The following is a 23,465-nucleotide window of genomic DNA, read 5'->3' on the forward strand; positions in this document are numbered from 1 at the left end:
TACCACATTCTTCTTAGATGCCAGTATAATTGAAGCCTGCTTGAAGCAGATGGATACCACAAACAGCTGAAGTGAGAAGGTATCGATATCAGTGATCACTACAGCCAGTTGATTAGCATAGGTCTTTAGGACTTGTCCAGGTACCCTATCCAGACTGGATACTTTTGTAGGTTGACCCTTCTGAAGGATGCTCTCACATTAGCTTCCAAGTGTCACATCTGAGGGGCAGTTTTAAAAGAAAAAGAAATTATTTTTTTCAGTTAGTATGTTGATTGTATTTTCTCAGTGTGCAATGTTCCTTGGATTGTATACCTTCTGTGTCGACTTGTTTGGTTTGGACTGGCTCTGTTTTTGCACTTTGTGTTGCAGATGTCTCATTTGGGATCATGGGGATTGTAAAGCTCTGTGTATTTATCACTTTTATTCAGTTTTGGATAATTTCATTACCTCAGGATCTCCAACGTCCGCATTGTAGGTGTTAGCTTTAGGGATTATCTCTTTGTCTGGACACCTGGGTCACCTGATTGGTTCCGAATCCCTATGTGCTGTAGGGTGTATTTGGGGGGGGGGGGGGGGCTTGATAACCTCTCTTTACTCGGTTATCATTGTGGATCCTTCTCTGGTGAAATTCAGAACAAGGTCTTCTGTGTATTGCAAGTGATTACAGTTCTTCAGATTCTGTATAGTTTCCCTGAGTTCTTGTTAGTTTTCCTGGTTAATTTCTGTAATAAACCTTTTGTTTTGTTTGAATTACAGAAATCTTTGTGATTTCTGCACTAATGACCCAACCCAAAAGATGAACTCAGCAGGATACAATGTGCAATCAGATCTGGCAAAGCAGAGTGCCACGAGCTGCAGTTGCAGGAAGTGGCCTTGTCTCCTCCTGCCATAACAGAACGTGTAAAAGCCCAGGAGTGAGGTATGCCACGATCTCCGGAGGAGAGTGCCAAGAGCTCCCTACTCTGACGGGAGTCCCGAGTCGTGCCGTGGGTTCATAAACAGAGGAAGTAAAGTGGTTTACATTACTCCCCTCCATTCCAGTAAAGCTCCGGAATGGGCAATGGCAAAGTGGCAGACTGGGGACTCCAAATGTTCCTTTATTGACACACATCAGCGCCCTGTGTTTAATCACCCCATCAGTGGGCTGCCAGACTTCATGACATAAGGAGTGTGGCTGACTATCCAATCGAATTCAGAACTTTGGCTCTAGAGAGTTGATGGAACAGTGAAGCTCTGGTAGCCATGTTCTGCAAAGGGTTTAACAACCTTAAAGATGATCTGACAGCTTGTGATCCTGTACCGGCCCTTAATGGGCTAATTGGTTTAGGCCATTCATTTGGACGTTTGTCTGTCAGAACAGCAGCAGGAGCAACACCAGGAGGCCCCTTGCTTCTATCCTACCTACCTTCGCCCTCCACCAACTTCACCATTTCCTCCTACAGATCCTTTGCCAACCTACCCACTGGATGCCCTGGAACCCATGCAGTTGGGCAGGATACACCTTTTGGGTGCTGAATGCCACAGATGATTTACAGAGAGACATTGCTTCTACTGTGGGGAATGGAGGCATCATCTTGCCTTTACCCCAAGAGGTCAGAAAACTCCAGCGGCCAGCCGGCCAGTAAGGGGAGATCTGTGATGGTCCCTGGAGCTTTTCCCATGAGCACTGCCCTGGGGTTACATTAACCCTCTTGTTTGATATGGAATCAAGAGGAGTTTCCCAGCTGGCCATTTGTTGACTTTTTAGATTTAGGGGTGGCGTGACAAATGGGGGTCCCTATCCCTAAGCTTGATCATCCCCTTACCATCACTGCCCTAGATGGTAGGCTCTTGAACTGGGAAGGTTTGTTACATTTCCAGATTGTTGGGCTTTTGGATGGCATCACCATGAAACATTAAAGTTCCACTTGATTCAGTCTACAGAGGTCCCTTATTCTTGGGTATCCATGGTTGCCTCAGCATACCCCTGCAATTGGCTGGTCTGGGGGAATTATTACTGGTTGTCCTTAAGTGCCAGAATGTTTGTTTTTCATTGTTATCCCAGAACTATGAGTCTGTTTCCTGAGCACCCAAAGTCAAAACGGAAATCCCTGAACCTGTGCCCAACCATCTTGAGTGAAAAGTTAGTAATAAGATTAAGCAGGTCCCTCCTGAATACTCAGATCTCTTAGCAGTTTTTAGCAAGAAAAAGGCTACCTTGCTGCCACCCACTTCATAATTGTGATAGTGGCATTGAGTTATTTCTGGTTCCTATCCTTCCTGAGGGAGGCTGTTCTCCCTCTCTGGTCCTGAGAGACGGGCTATGGACAATTACCTCAATGGCGTATTGACAGCGGAGTTTATCAGACCCTCAGCTTCCCTGCACCAAGAAGGATGGCTGGCTGAGACCCTGTATTGACTATTGAGATCTTAAAAAGACTACCAGTAAAAATCATTACCCCTTAACTCACCCTTTGATTTACTGCAAGGAGCCAAAGTTTTCACTAAATTGGGTCTCAGGAATACCGACAGTTTAATTTGGATTTGTCAAGGTAATGAATGGAAGATGGCATTCAATACCCACACCGGGCACCTGGTTATGCCCTTTGGGCTTGTTAATGCCCCAGCAGTTTCTCAGGCATTTATTAATGGTGTCTTGAGGGAGATGTTAAACAGGTTTGTTTCAGATTTTTTCAAGTTCTACCAGGAACATGTATCCCACGTTCGTCAGGTTCTTTGGTGTTTAATTTTAGTGGTGGATAATTGTTTATCAGGATGGAGGCCGGTGACTGGCGGGGTGCCTCAGGGATCTGTTTTGGGCTCAATGTTGTTTGTAATATACATAAATGATCTGGATGTTGGGGTGGTAAATTGGATTAGTAAGTATGCCGATGATACTAAGGTAGGAGATGTTGTGGATAATGAGGTGGGTTTTCAAAGCTTGCAGGGAGATTTATGCCAGTTAGAAGAATGGGCTGAACGTTGGCAGATGGAGTTTAATGCTGAGAAGTGTGAGGTTCTACATTTTGGCAGGAATAATCCAAATAGAACATACAGGGTAAGTGGTAGGGCATTGAGGAATGCAGAGGAACAGAGAGATCTAGGAATAACAGTGCATAGTTCCCTGAAGGTGGAGTCTCATGTAGATAGGGTGGTGAAGAAGGCTTTTGGAACGCTGGTCTTTATAAATCAAAGCATTGAGTACAGAAGTTTGAATGTAATGTTAAAATTGTACAAGGCATTGGTAAGGCCAAATTTAGAATATTGTGTTCTGGTCACCGAATTATAGGAAAGATATCAATAAATTAGAGAGAGTGCAGAGACGATTTACTAGGATGTTACCTGGGTTTCAGCACTTAAGTTACAGAGAAAGGTTGAACAAGTTAGGTCTCTATTCATTGGAGCATAGAAGGTTGAGGGGGGATTTGATCGAGGTATTTAAAATTTTGAGAGGGATAGATAGAGTTGATGTGAATAGGCTGTTTCCATTGAGAGTAGGGGAGATTCAAATGAGAGGACATGATTTGAGAGTTAGGGGGCAGAAGTTTAAGGGAAACACGAGGGGGTATTTCTTTACTCAGAGAGTGATAGCTGTGTGGAATGAGCTTCCTGTAGAAGTAGTAGAGGCCAGTTCAGTTGTGTCATTTAAGGTAAAATTGGATAGGTATATGGACAGGAAAGGACTGGAGGGTTATGGGCTGAGTGCGGGTAGGTGGGACTAGGTGAGATTAAGAGTTCGGCACGGACTAGGAGAGCCAAGATGGCCTGTTTCCGTGCTGTGATTGTTATATGGTTATATGGTTTATTAGACAACATTGTATTTGTCAAGCTAGAGAAGTGTGAATTTCATGTTCCTAAAGTCTGCTCTTTAGGATTTGATACTTTCCAGGGAAACCTACTAATGGATCCAAATAAAACTCATTCTGTTCCGGACTGGCCCACTCCCACTTCTGTCAAGCAGGTTCAGAGATTCTTGGGTTTGCTAACTATTAAAGGAAATTTATTAGGAATTTTAGCTCTGTGGCTGCTCCCCTGATTAATTTTACCAAGAAAGGGTTGGATCATTTCTGTTGGATGGCAGAGGTGAGTCAGCCTTTAACAACATTAGGAATCGGTTTGTCACTGCTCCCGTATTGTGCTCACCCAACCCTGATCTGCCCTCTGTTTTTGAGGTAGATGCTTCCTACATTGGACCAGGGGAGTTTCGGCCCAATGTTCCACCACTGATAAAAAGTTGCATCCCTGTGCTTATCTTTCAAAATGGTGTCACGAACCAAATCCAATTATGATCTACTGTAGGTAACTGGGGGTTGTTGGCTGTTAAACGGCCCTTAGAAGAGTCCCAGCACTGACTAGAAGGAGCTGAGCATCCGTTTATTGTTTGGATGGATCATAAGAATAGATTTCGATAGATAGTCTAGAGTTGATTCTTTCAGAGAATAAACTTTTGGCTCCTGTTACTTGGGATATTGATTCCTAGGTCAGTTAACCACTCAAGGGGAGTAATCTAGTTCCCAGTAATGTTCCCCTAGGTCACCTTTTTGTGTCATCAAACTTAGGTCAGAGCTCAAGTGGGGGCCTGCATCCAGGGTAACAGCCCACTCTGGGATTTCACGTACCCTAGAATTCATAGAAAGACATTATTGGTGGCTTGGTATTAATAGAGACATCATGTCCTTTGTCCAAACCTGTGATGTTTGTGTCTATTCCCTAGATTCCAGTTCTCCTCCTCAGGGTCCTCCCCATCCTTTCCCCATCCCTTCCCATCTCTCTCTGGATTTTATCACTGGCTTGACTCCTTAATGCTCCTTTACTGTTACTTTAGTCATCGTTGATCGATTTTCCAAGGCTTGTAAATTTTTCTCCTCACTAAATCAACCACAGCTCTTGAAACTGCAGACCTTTTATTGTAACAGTTGTTCAGGGTACATGGATTTTCTTCCAATATTTTCTCTGACCAGGGCCCACAGCTATGTCCTAGTTTTGGCAAGCATTTTGTAAGTTTATTGGAGCTACTTCTAGCCTTTCTTCTGGTTTTCAGCCACACAGGAATGGTCAGACAAAGAGGTCTAACCAAGATTTGGAACACACTCTTCATTGCCTTGTTTCTGGTAACCAATCCTTTTGGAGTGACCATTTTAATTGGGCAGAAATAGCTCATTACACCCTTTACCATTCTTTGCTTAACATAACTCTTTTCAAATGTAAATTTGGGTTTAAGCTTCTTTTTCCTGAACAGGAAGTGTAAGTCAGTATTCTATCTGCTAAACAGTTTGCCAAGCACTGTAGACAGTGATGGCTTAAAGCCAAGAGGACTTTGGAACTTCTTTTGGTGAGGCAGCAATTCAATGTCAACAGGAGGAGATGCCTGGGTCAGTGGTTTGGCTCTCTTCCTAAGATCTCTCTTTAAGACTGAATCCCATAAGTTAGCTCCTTACTTCATAGATGCCCTTTAGAGTTGTTAAAAGGATCGATCTTGTAACTTATAGATCATAGCTTCCCAGGTGTCTCCAAATCCATCCACCTTTCACATCTCTGGGTTTAAACCAATACTCTGTGGTCGATTATCCCCTCTTCATAGAATCCTAGATGGAGCACCTGTTTACAGTGTCCGTTGATTGCTTGACTCCTGGCACATTAAGGGTCAGTTCCAGTATTTAGACAATTGGGAGTGGTATGGTCCGACGAAAGGAGTTGGATTCTGGTCTGGGGGTACTTTGGATCCTGACTTGATTGCTGATTTTCATTGGCTTCACCCCAGTCACCCCTAGCCACTAGGAGATGGCTTGGTGGGGTGGGGGGGCCTTCTATCACAACAAGGGGTCATTTTTAAAAGAAAAAGAAGAGATTTTTTTTCATTTACTATGTGGACTGTATTTTCTCAGTGTCACCTTGTAGATATTCAGAGTTCCTTGGATCATTCACCTTTTATATCTAATTGTCTGTCTTTGGACTCTGGGTTTTCACTTTGTGTTGCAGGTGTCTCATTTGAGATCATGACGATTAGAAACATAGAAAACCTACAGCACAATACAGGCCCTTCGGCCCACAAAGTTGTGTCGAACATGTCCCTTCCTGAGAATAACCTAGGCTTTACCCATAGCCCTCTATTTTTCTATGCTCTATGTAGCCATCCAGGAGTCTCTCAAAAGACCCCTCCCTTGTCCATTCATCCCTCCACACTAATCTCCCTCCGGGCATTTCTCCGTGCAAGTGAGCAAAGTGCTACACCTGCCCATCCACCTCCTCCTTCACTTCTATTCAGGGTCCCAAACAGTCCTTCTAGGTGAGGCATTACTTCCCCTGTGAATCTGCCCAGGTCATTTATTATGTCTGATGCTCCTGATGCAGCCTCCTCTACATTGGGGGCCCACTCCATCTGCCAAAAGTGGAACTGCCCAGTTTGGCTAACATTTTAATTCCAATTCCCATTCCCGTTTTGACATGCTGATCCCTGGTCTCATCTTGTGCTATGCTGAGGCTACCCTCAGGGTGGAGGAGCAATTCTATCTGGGTAGCCTTCAACTTGATAGCATGAATATCAATTTCTCCTTCCAGTAATAAAAAATTCCCTCTTCCTCTCCTCTTCTACTTCCCACTCTGACCTTTTACCTCTTCTCACCTCCCTAACACTTCTCTCTACCCCCACTCAGGTCCCCTCCTCCTTCCCTTTCTCCTATGGTCCAATCTCCTTATCAGACTCCTTCATCTCTAGCCTTTTACCTTCCCTACCCACCTGGCTTCACCAATCACCTTCTAGAAAATGTTTATTCATTTCCATAGATGCCGCCTGAGCCACTGAGTTCCTCCACATTTTGTGTGAGCTGCTTTGGATTCCCAGCAGCTGCAGAATTTTTTGTGTTTCTCATTTCCCCATGCCACCGAAAGTAAAGCCAGTCCTTGGTTTAGTACTGAGCTATTCAAACGTGGAAAGTGCGAGGTGTGGTACTTTGGGAGGACAGGCCAGCATAGAACTTACACAGTGAGTGGTGGGACACTGAGGTGTGTGGTAGAGCAGAGGGAACTGGGAATACAGATCCACTATTCTTTGAAAGTGGTAGATAGATCCTAAAGAGAACTTCTGGCACACTGGCCTTCATAAATTACAGCACTGAGTACAGGAGTTGGGATGTTATGTTGAAGCTGTATAAGATATTGTTGAGGCTGAATTTAGAATAATGTGTTATAGGAAAAGGGTGAATAAATTAGGACTTTATTCCCTGGAGTGTAGGAGAATGAAGGAAGATGTACAAAGTTCTGAGTTTAGATAGGATGAATATATCCAGGCTTATTCCCCTGAGGTTGGGTGAGACTAGAACTAGAGGTCATAGGTTAAGGGGGAAAGGTGAAATATTTAAGAGGAACTTCTTCACTCAGAGGGTGGTGTGGGTATGGAACGAGCTGCCAGCTGAACTGGTGGATGCCGGCTCAATTGCAAAATTCAAGAGAGGTTTGGATAAATACATGGATGAGCAGTGTATGAACAGCTATACTCCGGGTACAGGTAGATGGGACTAGGTAGAAAACCAGGTTGGCAAGGAATAGATGAGTTGAATGGCCTGTTTATGTGCAGTAGTGCTCTGTCATTCTATGACCCTTCAAATGAAATGAGCCTACACATCATTCCTAATTTGTTGAACTCTCTCTTTATCCAAAACACCATCTAATTCGGTTCTACATCCCTATGTTGGAGAAATTTCTCTTTATTGAAGCATTAAATGGCTGAGTGTTTATTGCAGCCTGAGACTGGTGTAGAAATTTATTGATGTCTCACTGCTAGTTCCCAGTAGAGGTTGAAAATGGACTTTTCCTGGAGTGAAGTGGAATAACCATGTCATTATGTGCCAGTCCAGAGATTCCAGCAGGAACTTCCCTTGTGGGTCTAGTGCAGTTTCTGCATCAGGTATAATGACATTATGCAGTGAATTTTGCTCTGTTTGGAGCATTTCCAGGGAATCCAGGCAGTTTAATCTGATCAGCCATTTCAGTTAGCCCTCCCCCACCCCCTTTAGCTATTATCTCCGTTACTGCACTGTAAACACTTTAAACCACTGTTTATAATGCTGTTTACTTTGCAAATACATGCTGGTATCTATGTACAATATTTATTCCTTTCTGGACTTTAACCATGTTTTATATAATCCTTTGTTGTTTGTACTTGTTGAATGGTATTATTTTTTGTTGCCAGTCATGACAACACACCACAACAATTTCCTAATACAGGTAAATGTTTATGGCAAATAAACTTAACCCTTTTCTGAAAATAGTCCTTACACACCTGGAGAAGGATACTTATGTGAGAATGCTGTTCTTGGATTACAGTTCAGCATTCAACATCATAATTCCCTGCAGGCTTGACAGAGAGCTCGGCCCTCACCCTGCCTCGTGTACCTGGATCCTGGACTTCCTGTCAGTTATCTTAAATAATACCAGGTGGCCTACAGAGAAGAAGTCATCACCCTGACACAGTGGTGTCAGGAAAACAGCCTCTCCCTCAATGGCGCAAAAACAAAGGAGCTGGTTGTGGATTACACGAGGAATAGAGACTGGCTAACCCCTACTGACATCAGTGGATCTGGGGTTGAGAGGGTAAACAGCTTCAAGTTCCTCGGCATCCACATCACCTGACGTGGTCTGTACACACCAGCACAACAGTGCCTCTTTCACCTCAGATGGTTGAAGAAGTTTGGTATGGGCTCCCAGATCCTAAGAACTTTCAACAGGGGCATAATTGAGAGCATCCTGACTGACTGCATCACTGCCTGGTATGGGAACTGTACCTCCCTCAATCGCAGGACTCCGCAGAGAATAGTGCGGACAGCCCAGCATATCTGTAGATGTGAACTTCCCACTATTCAGGACAATTACAAAGACAGGTGTGTAAAAAGGATCATTGGAGACCCCTGTCACCCCAACCACAAACTGTTCCAGCTGCTGCCATCTGGGAAATGGTACCACAGTATAAAAGCCAGGACCAACAGGCTCCAGGACAGCTTCTTCCACCAGGCTGTCAGACTGATTAATTCATGCTGAAACAATTGTATTTCTATGTTATATTGACTACCTTGTTGTACATACTATTTATTATAAGTTACTATAAATTGCACATTTAGATGGAGACATACATAAGGATTTTACTCCCTATGTATGTAAAGAATGTAAGAAATAAAGTCAGTTCAATTCAATGTTCAATTAAGCATGCATATGCCAATTTTCAGTGGAATTTCTAAACTGGAATAACTTGCCTGTTACTTCCTAATATCAAGAACGTGTTCTTTCCCCAGGCCCAGCAGATGACAATGCAGGCCATGTCAATAAGCCAGCAACAACAGAGGGAACAGCGAAAGGAATTACAAAAGGAGACACAACCTGTTTCAAAGCCAACAAAACCCACAACTACACCTAAGACCAAGTCAAATCCCGTCCTACCTGATCCACCCAAACAACCAGTGAAGCCCAAAGAGAAGGAGGAACCCGTCATCAGTAAAACTCCTCCCAAAGAGAAGGAGCAGCTTCCTACTAACATGGTATTTATTTTTATTATTGTAGTGTTTCTTTCCTCCTCTACCTCAGAAAGCAGGGAATCAACATGTCAGCTTCAAAAGTAAAACTTTTGGATGCTGGAAATTTGGAAAGGACCCCTGAAAATTGTGGAAACATTGATTATCTGAAACTGTTAAACTTAGTACTGAGTCCAGAAGGCTGTAATGTTTTGAGCCAGAAGAAGGGGTGAGGTTCCTTGAGCTTACATTGGGCATCACAAAAACGAGGTCAAGGTGGGGTGAAGCAGAGAGTTAAAGTGTTAAGTGACCCGGAGACAGGAGTGACTTAATGATGGTTTTCCCATTTTAAAGAGGACTAGACTGTGAACAGTTAATTCAGTGCATTGCACTGAGAGAGGAGCAAGTAAATTGTTTCACCTGAAGAAAGTGTCTGGGGACCCGAAAGGCAGAAGGAGTACCATTGCTTCACCCAGAGAAAGTGTCTGGGGACCCGAACAGAGTAAAGGGAGGAGGAGAACGGGTACCATTGCTTCACCTGTAGATCTTTAGCTTGGTCTTTAGCTCCGAGACTAAGTAATTTTCTGGACTTGGGTTCTTCCTTTTCGTGTGTCAGGTGAGTGAGGGTTGGGTAGAGTCTTCCTCTTTGCTTGGGAGAGCCAACTGTTCAACTATTCCTCAATAGGACATCTTGATTGTGAATCACTGGGGTACATTACAAGATAAATGCATTTGTGGGCACTGGCCAACTGTATTGGGGTGTTTTGTGATTTGTGTTATGATATTAATAATGAAATTGAAATATCTTTATTGTCATTGCATGGTACAATTTGTCACGCACCGATACAGCAAAAATGAGTTTGCAGCTCTCGTACTCAATGCTATAAAACAACAAATAAAATCAAGTAACCAGCCAGTACAGCAATGCCCAGCAGTACAAAAGCACAACTCAGATACATGACAGCCATAAAACCAGTATTAAAAGTAGCAATATAACAAATTTATGGATGATGCTTGATCGATTGGTTCAGAGCAATTATAGCTCTGGGGAAAAAGCTATTTTTCAGTCTGGAATTGTGGGCATGGAAAATCTTATAACATCTGCCAGATGGAAGAAGTTCAAACAAATGATTGCATGTCCTTACAGATGCTTGTAGCTTTCCTCAGGCGGTGTGAGCTGTAGCTGTCCTCCAGGGATGCAGGTGTTCAGAGATACATAAAGACATTGATGACAGATTCCTTTTCAGGTAGCGGGCAGGATTTCACAAATGTCAATTGATTCTTTACAGAACATGAGAAATAGGAGCAGGAGTTGGCCATCTGACCCATTGAGCCTGCTCCGCCATTCAGTAAGATCATGACTGATCTGACCATGGACTCACCTCCACCTGCCTGCTTTTTCCCCATAACCCTTAATTCCCCTACTGTACAAAAATCTGTTCAACCTTATCTTAAATATATTTACTGAGATAGGCTCCACTGCTTCATTTTGCAGAGAATTCCACAGATTCACCACCCTCTGGGAAAAGCTGTTCCTCCTCATCTCCATTCTAAATCTACACCCTGAATCTTGAGGCTACGTCCCATAATTCTAGTCTCACCTACCAGTGGAAACAACTTTCCTCCTCCTAGCTGATCTATCCCTTTCATAATTTTATATGTTTCTATAAGATCTACTCTCATCCTTCTGAATTCCAGTGAGTACAGTCCCAGGCAACTCAATCTCTCCTCATAGTCTAACACCCTCTGGAATCAACCTGGTGAATTTCCTCTGCACGGCCTCCAAAGCCAGTGTATCCTTCCTCAGGTAAGGAGACCAGAACTGGACACAGTACTCCAGGTGTGACCTCACCAGAACCCTGTACAGCTGCAGCATAAACAGTTCAATCTCTCTTGCAATGAAGGCCAACATTCCATTTGACTTCTGCAAACCAATGTTATTAGGAAAATGAACCAGGGTTGGTCACATGGTCTCATGAGCCCAGGTTCCCATTCAGTAAGGTCATGGCTGATCTGATTATTGGTCTTGCTTTCACTCTCTTGCCCTATACAAACCTATCCATCTCAGCCCAAGTTGTAAACAATGGGCAATGGTTAGTCTCATTGGCTTTTCAGATCCGCTGAGGGTTGGCATTCCTCATCGGATCTATCTTATCCCAAAATGGTCATCCATGGTTCTAGGTTTTCCCAGAAGGGTAATGTCTTCAGCATCTTTCCCAGCAGGCTCCCTCACAGCCTTGTATGTTTGGATGGGGGTCACCTCTCAATCTTCAAAACATTAATGAGCATATGCCTATTCTGCTCATCCTTTCATCACTTGACAACTGCTGCAATCCAAAAATCCATGTAATCAACCTTCTCTGAACTGTCTTCATCCACTCAAACCTGTACAGTTTCCCCAGGAGCAATCTCACCAATGTCCTGTGCAAATGTAGAAAGATTCCCCTACCCATGTATCCTGTCCCTTGCAATAAAAAAAACACCATTCCATTTGCTTTTGTTATAGGTTGGTGTATCTGTATTCTTTAGCATTTCAGGTATGGCACCCTCATCATTAAAACAGGTGATCTGGTCATTGAGGCCGTTCATAAGAGTTCTGACACCCACCTCGTCTGCCCACAGTAATAATTTAAAAACATGGATGACTGCACTAGTGCATATACTTCTATCATGCCAGGATTTTAAGAGCAAGTACATATGTCCCTCCAGACAGGATCTTGCTTTGTGCAAATTTGTTTTCTGTGTTTCCCACATGATTTCAATGACTAAATTTCAAAATCGTTTCAATATCTCAAAGGCACTTTTGGAAGTAGTGAATGAACAAGCTGGACTTTCTGTCCTGAGAATCACATTCTACTCCATCTGGTTGGCACCAAGTTGCCAGGGAGAGGGTGATTTGGCTGTATCACATTGGGTATTTTCTCTCTCCCCTCTTTTTGTAGGTCCTTCCACTTGCTAAGGAAGATGCTGTTGAGGAGACGGACTTGGAACAATTTGAATCTTTTCAGCAGAAACGAGCTTTTTTCCTGAAAGTCGGTGAGCATCAGAATGCCATGAATGGTTGGGGGACATTCTGCTCGTGGTCTTGGTCTGTTGCATAGTTAGCTTGTGGCTAATCCATCTCTCGACTCTTTACGCCATGATTCAGTAACATTTTATGCTCATACCCAGTAAAAATCTTCCAACTGTTTAAAATGTTCAACTGATCCCACTGGGATATTGTCTTCTCTTATCACTCCCACCTCTTTGAGATGAAAGTCAAAAAATAGATTAAAGCAACACGTTCAACAAGCTGGAGGAACTCAGCAGGTTGGGCAGCATCCGTGGAAACATTGACTGCTCGTTTCCATGGATGCTGCCCGACCTGCTGAGTTCCTCCAACTTGTTGAACGTGTTGCTTTGACCCCAGCATCTGCAGTGTACTTTGTGTTTAAAATAATAGATTAATCTTTTAACTATCATCCCAATAGATTTTAGTAATTTCTTTTCAAAAACTCTCTGCAAATAAATAATTTTAAAGATGTTGTTCATCCTTTTAAGAACTGGGAGCTGAGGGTGCAGCTGTAAAGCTAAGTGCGAAGGATGCAAGAACATGCATTATTGTAACAGAAGAGCACTGTGCTGAAACGATCACCACAGGGCTTCACATAGAAACGTCAAGTAACACTGTTCTTGGAAGCTTGTGATTGAGGAGTGCACAATGAAAATCACAGTGATACTTGCTTTTTTTTACTGTTAATAAAATGAAGTAATGCAGGTTCTGGACCATGCCTTCTATCTGTAGCCTAGATGATCGATAAGTATTGTGAGTGGTTCACATTCTTGGACAGTCAGATTTGAAGAGGTGCAGAAAGCAGGTGAGGCAGCATCTATGGAAGCAAAGGGATGGTGAACACTGTTGGATCTCTGCTTACTTTCTGATCCTTAGGGTTCTTCCTAAATAATGGCAAGCAGTCTTAATTCCAAGATTTCAGTCTATTTTAGAGCACAAACATACATAAATACTAAGCAAACTAAATAAAGAGCTGAGAAACTAAGAGGGGAATTAATGCTAAGACAAAAGAATAACGAAGAAGCCAAAATGGCACTTCTGAGCAATCGAAGACAGGGTAATAATCTAAAGTAGATAAGTTAACGAAATCCTTTAGATAAGAATGAATTAGTTAATAGTCCACATAATTAACACAATTACATCACATGGGCAATGTGCTAATATTTAGCCAGTGAAAAATGAGAAAGGTGTTAGACTGTTAGTTTAGTTGCTGCACCACTTCCTTCCATTGAGTGCAAAAAATACTTGAGGTTGTTAACAAGTACAATTCTTATAAAAAGTATTGTTTAAAAAAGGCAGTAGTTTCCAGCAGTCCCCTCTTTGGATTCTATAAGGGATCCTGGCAGAGTCACATCTGAAAATTCAGAATAATCACTTTTAAACAAACACAAAAAAATGTAGACTATGATAATGGTGTCCAATGAATAAGGTCATGCTTGAAGCCTTCCCTCAGTACATGCCTTAATCTGGAGTCACTTTGGCTCTTTTGCAGTGGCTGGCATGTATCCTCTTACTTGTTCCTTCTACCTTAACTGCTGATTGGTAATTAACCGTTCTGGCTAAGGATCTTCCCACCAGGCTCCCAATGGCTCCTTATCTGGTGTCTTGGCCAGGACCCACTCACCAGGAATCAAGATGTGACCTCCTTCCAATGGACCACTCCAAACAGCAGAAATCTGTCAAGAAGCAGATTGAACAGCCTGTATTCATTTTGGACAATAACCAACAAACTATCTGACATAACAGATATCAGCCTCTCTGAGAAAGAGAGCTCCCAGTAGCGACATAGGTCGTTCCGTCACCACTTCAAATGGATTCAATTTTGTTTTCTTGTTTGGAGTTGCTCTGAGGTTCCAAAGGAAGAGCTTAGGCCAAGGTATGCCTTCCTTGTGATACATAGTCAACTGTTGTTTGATTCTTTCAACTTGTCTGATGTGGCAATGAAAAGACCATTCAATGTTCATCAGTTGACATAATTAGACCACAAGACCATAAAACATAGGAGCGGAATTAGGCCATTTGGCCCATTAAGTCTACTCCACCATTCAATCATGGCTGATCCTTTTTTCCCCTCCTCCTCAACCCCATTTCCCAGCCTTCTCCCCATAACCTTTGATGCCATGTCCAATCAAGAACCTATCAATCTCTGCCTTAAATACATCCAACAACCTGGCCTCCCCAGCTGCAGCTGGCAACAAATTCTACAAATTCACCACCCTTTGGCAAAAGAAATTTCTCTGCATCTCTGTTTTGAATGGACACCCCTCTATCCTGAGGCTGTACCCTCTTGTCCTAAACTCTCCTACCATGGGAAACATCCTTTCCACACCTACTCTGTCTGGGCTTTTCAACTTTTGGAAGGTTTCAGTAAGGTCCCCCTCATCCTTCTGAATTCCAGCGAGTACAGACCCAAAGCCATCAAACCTTCCTAGTGTGATAACCCTTTAATTCCTGGAATCATCCTTGTGAACCTCCTCAGGACTCTCTCCAATGCCAGTGCATCTTCTCTAAGATGAGGAGCACAAAACTGTTCACAATACTCAAGGTGAGGCCTCACCAGTGCCTTATAAAGCCTCAACATCACATCCCTGCTCTTGTATTCTAGACCTGTTGAAATGAATGCTAACATTGCGTTTGCCTTCCTCACCCACCAACTCTACCTGCGAGTTAACCTTTAGGGTGTTCTGTAGAAGGACTCCTAAGATCTTTTGCATCTCAGATTTTTGGATTTTCTCCCCATTTAGAAAATAGCCCGCACATTTATTTCTACTACCAAAGGGCATGACCATGCATTTTCCAACATTGTATTTCATTTGCCACTTTCTTGCCTATTCTCTTAATTTGTCTGAGTTGCTCTGTGTCATACCCATTTCCTCAACACCACCAACTCTTGACAAACATTTCCAGTGAAATGCGTTCCTTGGTGTGGCAGTAGCTTTTCGTGCTGGGACAGTTTCCACCCATCTTGAAAATGTGTCCACTATTATTGACACATCTGAATACCCTCAGCACCATGATAAGATAATGTAGTCCACTTGTAGATGTAAAAATGGACCAAATGGGGCAGGTATACTTAACTGAGGTAGCTTCTCCGTTGATCCAGAGTTTGTTTTCTGGCATGATATGTTTATCGAGCTTGCACCCTGAATGTCGGATTCTACCAACATTAGGAGAATCCGTTGACCATCTTTTGCACTCCCGTGTGTCCTAAGGAGTGTATCTGCTGTGTCAGGTAAGGAAGCAGCTCAGTTAGGTCTACCAGTCTATGACTAGTGCTGTATCGCCCTACTTCACTGTTGTTTAATAACCCACCATTTTCCATCCAATACCACTTTTCTTTACTGAGCATTGATCTTGCATTTCTTAAGTATCTCTCATGTTCATCTGTGATGCAGTGTTTTACTTGCTTTCAGTCATCGAGTTTTCTTCTATGTCTTTGATTTTCTTTATTCCTTCTCTTGCTGCCCTTTTTGCAGTTTCATCTGCGTATGCATTTCCACAGCTTCCCATTGTGGTCATTTTAGAGTGACCTTTACATTTTCATACTGCAACTTCTGGTGGTAGTTTCATGACTTCCTTAAATTCTCATAATAGTTTGCCATTCTTGATTGGAGTTCCATGGCTGTGAGAAATACTCTTTGTCTCCATAATCTTACAAAGTCATGAATGACTCTGAAAGCATATTAAGAATTGGTGTTGATGTTAGGTGATCTTCCTTCTGCTAGGTTACAGGCTTCATTCAAAGCTTTCAGTTCTGCCTGTTGTGCAGAGGTATCAGGAACCATGCTTCCTGGGGCCATCACTTCATTTTCTGTGACAACAGCGCAACCAGCCATTTGAACTCCTCCCTCAATGTTTGAGGAGCCATCAGTGTACAGAACCAGATTTAGGTTCAACAAAGGCACTTCTTTCTGATAATTTGCTTCATCTTGACGTTATTATTCTTGAACAGTCATGATCGTCATAGTTTTCTATCGCCCCTTGACATTCAGTGGCATCACCATCACTGGATCCCCTACTATCAACATCCTGGGGTTACCATTGACAAGAAACTAAACTGGTCTAGCCATATAAATATCTCCTGGCTCCCCAAAGCCTGTCCACCATCTACAAGGCTCAGGTCAGGAGTGTAATGGATATTCACCACTCACCTGGATGAGAGCAGCTCCGTCAACACTCAAGAAACTTGACATCATCCAGTACAAGACAGCCCATTTGTTTGGTACCCGGTGTACTATCTACAAGATGCAACAACATACCAAAGTTCCTAAGGCAGCATCTTCCAGACCCACGACCAGAGGAGAACACCACCATTTGGAAATCCCCCTCCAAGTCATTCATCATCCTGACTTGGAAACATATCACTGTTCCTTCATTGTCACTGGGTCAAAGTCATGGAGTTCCCTCCCTATCAGCACTGTGGTTGTCCCTACACCTCAGGGACTGCAGCGGTTCAGGAAGGCAGCTCATCAGCACCTTCTCAAGGGCAACTAGAAATGCTGGCTTAGCTGGTGACGCCCACATCCTGTAAATGAATTTTTAAAAGTCCACTGACAACAGTGCATACAAAGCCATCTGATTTTTGCTCTACCTTTGCAAGAGGCTAGTCATTTTTTTCAAATTTTACAACATCTCCATTATATTTGCAATTGTACCATCCATTCAATGTTCTCCTTCCCTTGGAAGGTAGAGGGTTCAGCTTGCTGTTGAGGCTGTTGTTGACCTTGTGGTGAAGTTGATTTATTATGCCAAAAAGACCTTGTCCAATGTCCTCTTCTACCACAGAATTTGCATATCCAATTCCACTTGTTCTATTGGTTAGCAGGTGGAGACTGTTGATCCATTTGTACCAATATTATTCAGATGTTGATACCCTGCTCCACTTGTTTGCCAGCTTATACCAGTTCACTGTAGGAAAAGAGCGATTTCACTCCAATTTGCTTTTGTTAGCTTCGCCATTTTGGCAACATCTTGTTTCAAACCATCCATGAAGGTTGACTTGAGAGGCCATATTTCGAATCTTTGCTACTATCTGCCTTTATTCCTGGGACTCCTGAGTAATTGCGCCACACTGTCCTATAGTGGTCTTCCAATTCAGCAACTTCCTCTGAAGCCCTTTGTCTGCAATCAACCACTTTCTTCCAATCAATCTGGTTTGGGACTTACCCTTCATTGCTTCCCAACCAGCTGCTAAATCCTGTTTATCCTCTCCTATGCTATCCTCAACTCACCATGTCAACCAGTTTACTTGCTGAGTTGTTAGCATTGTAGCTAAACTTTGAATGCCAGCACATGGATGCAAATTGTATATATTGTTAATCTGTTGAAGTTCAGCCCAAGTCTTTAAGCTTCCTTTTTTAGGATGTGAAACTTCCCTGGACCATTTATTAAATTTTTTTCTGGATCAGGTGGTTAATGATAAACCTCCTGTTTTCTTTCAAAATCTTCATCATCAATCTTGTATGTTTTCACTCTCATAGTTTCCACTGGGGCAAGACCTGTTACCTCATTACTGTCATCATCTCCTAAGCCACTAGAGGTCTCTGTTGAGTCAGTATCTCTTCCGTAGAGTTCCAAAGGTATCACTATTTTTGGGGACTAGTCAGCGTGGCTTCCTTTCAACATGATCAGCATCACCATTAACACCACCCACTGGCTTGCTCAAACTGCCCCCTAAAGATCTTCCCCGTGCTACAAAGATTTGACATTGTATTAATTTTAGTCTCTTCACTTTTCGATGTCAAGAATCTCACAAAACTCACAAAACAAACATCTGTCCAAAATCTTAAAACTTCTGTCAGCCTCTTGTCTGACAACTCCATTGTGATCAGATCCTGATAATTTATTCCAGCCCCACGTAGGTTGTACAACCACAACTCCTCTCAGTCTTAAATTCCCTTTAAAAAATGTACTGAAAATACTTATTTCAGACAATTATGGAACTGAGGAATCTCCCAGCTTCCTTGTTAGTCTGCTTTTTCCTTCATGTAACCCTTCCATGTTTGGGTGCCAGATTGTTGGATCTCTGTTTATTTTTGGATCCATGAAGTTCTTCCAGGAGTCAAAAATAGTGAGTAGTCTTAATTCCAAGATTTTAGTTTACTTTAGAGTACAAGTATACAAATAATAATCAAACTAAATGAAGAGTTGAGAAAAGATGCTAAGGGATGTAAGAGAATTAAAAAGCCAAGATGACACTTCTGAAAAATCTATCACCTTTATAGATAAGATGAAATCCCATTACGAGGGGTGATTGATAAGTTCGTGGCCTAAGGTGGAAGGAGTCAATATTAGAAAACCTAGCACATTTATTTTCCAACATAGTCCCCTCCTACATTCACAGTCCAGCGGTCATGGAGTATATGGATCTTGGACCTCCAGAAAGTGTAGATTGATAAGTTCATGGCCTAAGATAGGAGATGAATTATACAGCTCTCATTACATACATATGCAGGTCAACTGAGTGATTATGCAGTTTGAAGTTAATAACTCTTGGGGGGTGATTGATAAGTTTGTGGCCTAAGGTAGAAGGAGATGAGTTATTAACTGCATAATTCCTCAATTCTCCACCTCCTCCCCTCAACCTGGCTCCATCCGCCTGATTAGCCGCTCTGTCAAGTAAGAGAGTGGTAGAATCTGGAGTGGGAGTTGGTGGTGAAGTGGGGAAGAGAAGGTGGGTGGGATCTGTGTGAAAATAGGTGCTTGGTCAGCACGGATTTAGTGAGTTCCTGGCTGCATCTTGTTTGAATAAATGGGCAGGAAGAAGCCCAGATCTTTCTAGCTTTCCTTCTTCCACCTGAAAGTCACTGAAGCAACGTTAATATCTGTTGAATAAAAGTGGAACAAACCCAAATTATATTGGAAATCTTACGTCCTACTCATACTTCCGTTGTCTCTTCCAAACCTTCTGAACCTATCACATCAGATATTATCTGTCTCAAAATAGTTGAATGAAGGAGGTCAGGGTATTTTTTCTTTTGTTGTTACTTTCAGACAAGGTGTTTCATGTGTGTGAGATGTTGTTTCTTGATCCTTTCCACTCTGCTCTCCCACAGGACAGGAGGAAAGTGTGAAGTTGAAACGTCGGTCTAAAATATTGCTTCCCAAACCAGAGAAATCAGAAAAGAAGCAGAAAGCTGAAGATTCTGGGAGCTCCAAAGAGGAGAAACAGAAAGGTATTCAAGTGTGGAGAAGCTCGCTGATCCTCCATGACCAGACTTCAGATCAAGTCAAGCATAGAATTCAGGGACCACTTTGTCAGGGTGGGTGAGGTGAAAGGTAGTGGGGGTGGGATCTCAGCCCAAGATCTCCTTTTGTCAGGTTAATTCCACATAAAACTTTGTTACACTCTGCTGTGCTGTCAACAAGTGGTCAGCCATTCTTTGAACTCAAATTGGAATAAAGTTCTGATACTGTAAACTGTTTAGTGGCCCTCAGCTACCACTAGACTATAATCAGCCACTCTCCCTCACCTACTTTCAGCTTCCCAATCTCCGATCAAGTTAACTAAAGGCTGTCCAATCTGTGATCACCTATTCACCTTCACCTCCCCCGCACCATGGACTGACCCTCGCATCCCCCAGTGGCCTATTCAGCTCACTCTCTTCACTCATTCATTGTCCCACCTCTCTTCATAGAATCTTGAACAGAAGGTAGTCAATTATTTGAGGTTGATATAATGAACTTCAGATAATCTTCAACTCAAGCACTGTCTTCTTTTTATTCCTTTAGAAACTGCTCCACCTCCACCTCCCCCTCCTCCAGTAGTCCCAGCCAAAGACTCGCACGATGAAAAGGAGACGAAGGAGACTGATGAAAAAGAGATAGTGAGAACTGCCAACATCGGAAAGAGACCAGAACCCAGTCACCACATTCGAGAAATAATAAAGAAGTACCAGACCCGACCATTATCGCCGCCTCCTATTCCCAAGCCAAACAGGTTAGCAAGATGAGCATGTCAGCTTTGCGGGGCACCAGACATTGGTTTTTAAGGCCATTGGCCATTGAGGATGACTTTCTACTACATCTTGTTGTTTCAGCTGCATTGGAATCTTCTACTAATGTGGTGGGCTGGTTAGATCACTGGGGCACACTGGATATTGATGTGGTGGGCTGGTTAGATCACTGGGGCACACTGGACATTGATGTGGTGGGCTGGTTAGATCACTGGGGCACACTGGACACTGATGTGGTGGGCTGGTTAGGTCACTGGGGCACACTGGCCACTGATGTGTTATGCTGGTTAGGTCACTGGGACACACTGGACATTGATGTGGTGGGCTGATTAGGTCACTGGGATACACTGGACACTGATCTGTTAGGCTGGTTAGATCACTGGGGCACACTGGCTGGTGACTGTGAGCAGTTTGTATGTTCTCCCTGTGACCACATAGATTTCTTCTGAGTGCTCTGGTTTCCTGCTACACCCAATGGCATGTTGCCCGGTCAGTAAGATGTTCCGTTGTGTCGAATGAACATTTGGAGAGGAGAGGGGCTGATGAGAATGTGGGGGGAAATAAAATGGAATTAGTGTAAGCAGGTGCTTGATCGGTCAGCATGGTCTCAGTGGTCATTTTGTGATGTATATGAGTTTAAGGCTCAAAATATACACAGGACTAAGAAGACATGGTGTCCAGTTAGCATTAGCATGCCTCCCCTCCTGTACTCTACATTTCCATCATTGTTTCTCCCAGGAATTGTCTGAATTTAGTGTGTAACCAAGCGACAAGTCTTTAACTGGGGGAAGGATCATTGCAAAGGTATCAGGCAGGAGCTGGGGAGAGAGAACCAACAGCAGATACCATTGGGTAAATCCACATCTGTCAAGTGGGAGTCCTTTAAAAGCCAGCATTCACGATTCAGGACCAACAAATTCCTGCGAGGAAGAAAAGTGAGGAGAGGTGTTGTAAATTTTGTCAAAGCGAGGAACTATGTGTAGGGTTTAAAAAGCCGAAACCAGACATAATCCTTGAGGAATATAAAAGAAGCAAGATAGAAGTTAACAGGAAATCAGGAGGGCTAAAAGGGGCCATGAAGTGTCCTTGGTGAGTTGAATTAGGGAAAATCTCAAGGCATTCATTAAAAGCAAGAGGGTAGCTGGACCACTTTAGAAAAAGGAAGGAATTTATGCCTGGAGTGAGAGGAAGTGGGTGAGGTACTAAAGAAGTACTTTTCATCAATATTCACCAAAGAAATGAAGGATAGAGTGAACAGGGAAGTGGGGGTATGCTGGTATCCTAGGGCATATGAATATCATGGAGGAGGTGGTGTTGGATTGCTTGAAGAATATTTATGTGGCTAATTTCCTCGGTTATTGAGGAGTCAATAGAGGAGATTATAGGGACCTTTATAGAGACTTCTAGCCAGAGGGAATGTTCCAGAGGACTGGAAAGTAGCCTGCAGTTCCTCTGTTTAAGTAGGGAAAAGGGATAATCCACTATATCACAGCTGACCTTCGAGGCACCGGGGTTGGTGTGAAGGTGGCATGCAGTGAAACTGTGAGTGACTGTCTTGGACATTTCTGTGATTGCAAGTGATTGTGATTGTTGGACATTGATTGCCACAAGCTCGCCTCCCTTGTTTGGTGGTGGGACAGGCGACAAGATAGCAGTGTCCCCTTGGTTGTAGCTAGGACTAGGCCTCAGTCCTTGAGCCGTCCAGGCTCGGTTGGCGGTTGCCTCTCCTGTCAGTGCTGCCCTCCAGTGGTGGATTGGTGGAATTACTGGCTGTACTGAGAGGAACCATCAATTTGAGAGACTTGTTGCTTAGGAACTTGGTCTAAAAACTTGTTTTTCTTATGTGACTATGTTCTCTTTTTCTTTTCTCAATATTTTGAATGCACATGTATGTTTTTGCACCTCGGTCCCAGAGTAACCCTGTCTCGTACGGTTGTATCCATGTATGGTTTGAATGACAATTAAACTTGATTTGATTTGATTTACAACAGCAAGATTATTTCTAGAAGATCCTTAGAGATAAGAATTACACATGTTTGGAAAAGCATGGACTTAATAGTGATAGCCAGCATGGCATTTGACAGGGAAGATCATGTCTTTTGAACTTGATTACATCTCTTTCAGGGGATGATGCAGGTGATTGATGAATGTAGGAATGTAGTCTGTTGTGGACTTCAGTAAGCATTTGGGAAGGTAGCTCAAAATAAACTGGTCCAGAAGATAAAATGGTCTCTTGACAGACTGGATTCAAAACTGGCATGAGCATAGCGGACAACATAGCGGTGGAAAGGGGGCTATTCTGTCTGGATGTCTGTGAACAGCGGGGTTCCACAGCAATCACTGCTGGTACCTCCATTGTTTGTGATATATATAAATGATTTCTATGAAAGTATAGATAAGCTGATAATAAATTTGATGGCAACACAAAAATTTGCAGAACTGTGGATAGAAAGAAAGGTTGTCAAACAATTCAGCAGGATATAGACTAGTCAGAAATACTAGCAGAGAAATACAGGTGGAGCTTAATCTAGAATCAGTTTAAGAGAAGTTTGGATCGGTACATGGATAGTAGGGGTATGGAGGGCTACGGTCCAGGAGCAGATTCATGGGAGTAGGCAGTTTAAATGGTTCTGTACATCCTGGATGGGCAGAAGGGCCTGTTTCTGTGCTGCACTTTCTATGACTCTAGACAAGTGAGAGATATTGAAGAAAATGGGCAGTTAATGACAGGGTCCTGAGGAGCACTAATGCATAAAGGATCTTGGGGAGCAAGGCCATAGCACACTGAAAGGGGGGTGGTATAAAAGGCCACTTCCCCTCGTTGGTTGAGGTGTTGAGTATAATAGTTGGAAAGTTGTGTTGCACCTGTATAAAACTTTGGTTAGGCCGTTTCTGGAGTACTGTGCACAGTTCTGGTTGCCCCATGACAGAAAGGTTGCAGAGGCTTTGGAGCAGAAAAGGTTTATCAAAGGTGTTGTC

The 23,465-nt window shown here is 43.0% G+C and overlaps 1 protein-coding gene across 1 annotated transcript in view; it reads left to right on the forward strand.

The window, feature by feature from the left end:
• The window catches only part of LOC132380273 (unconventional myosin-XV-like), a 909,717-nt gene that overhangs the window by 774,730 nt on the left and 111,522 nt on the right, over positions 1-23,465 (forward strand). Inside the window, exons 43-46 of the mRNA XM_059949029.1 lie at positions 9,264-9,506; positions 12,422-12,515; positions 19,587-19,706; positions 20,263-20,470. Of these exons, the coding sequence (XP_059805012.1) occupies positions 9,264-9,506; positions 12,422-12,515; positions 19,587-19,706; positions 20,263-20,470 (665 nt within the window). The remainder of the gene's footprint in view (positions 1-9,263; positions 9,507-12,421; positions 12,516-19,586; positions 19,707-20,262; positions 20,471-23,465) is intronic.

This window comes from Hypanus sabinus, chromosome 23, assembly GCF_030144855.1.
Source record: "Hypanus sabinus isolate sHypSab1 chromosome 23, sHypSab1.hap1, whole genome shotgun sequence".
In the NCBI taxonomy this organism is placed as follows: Eukaryota; Metazoa; Chordata; class Chondrichthyes; order Myliobatiformes; family Dasyatidae; genus Hypanus; species Hypanus sabinus.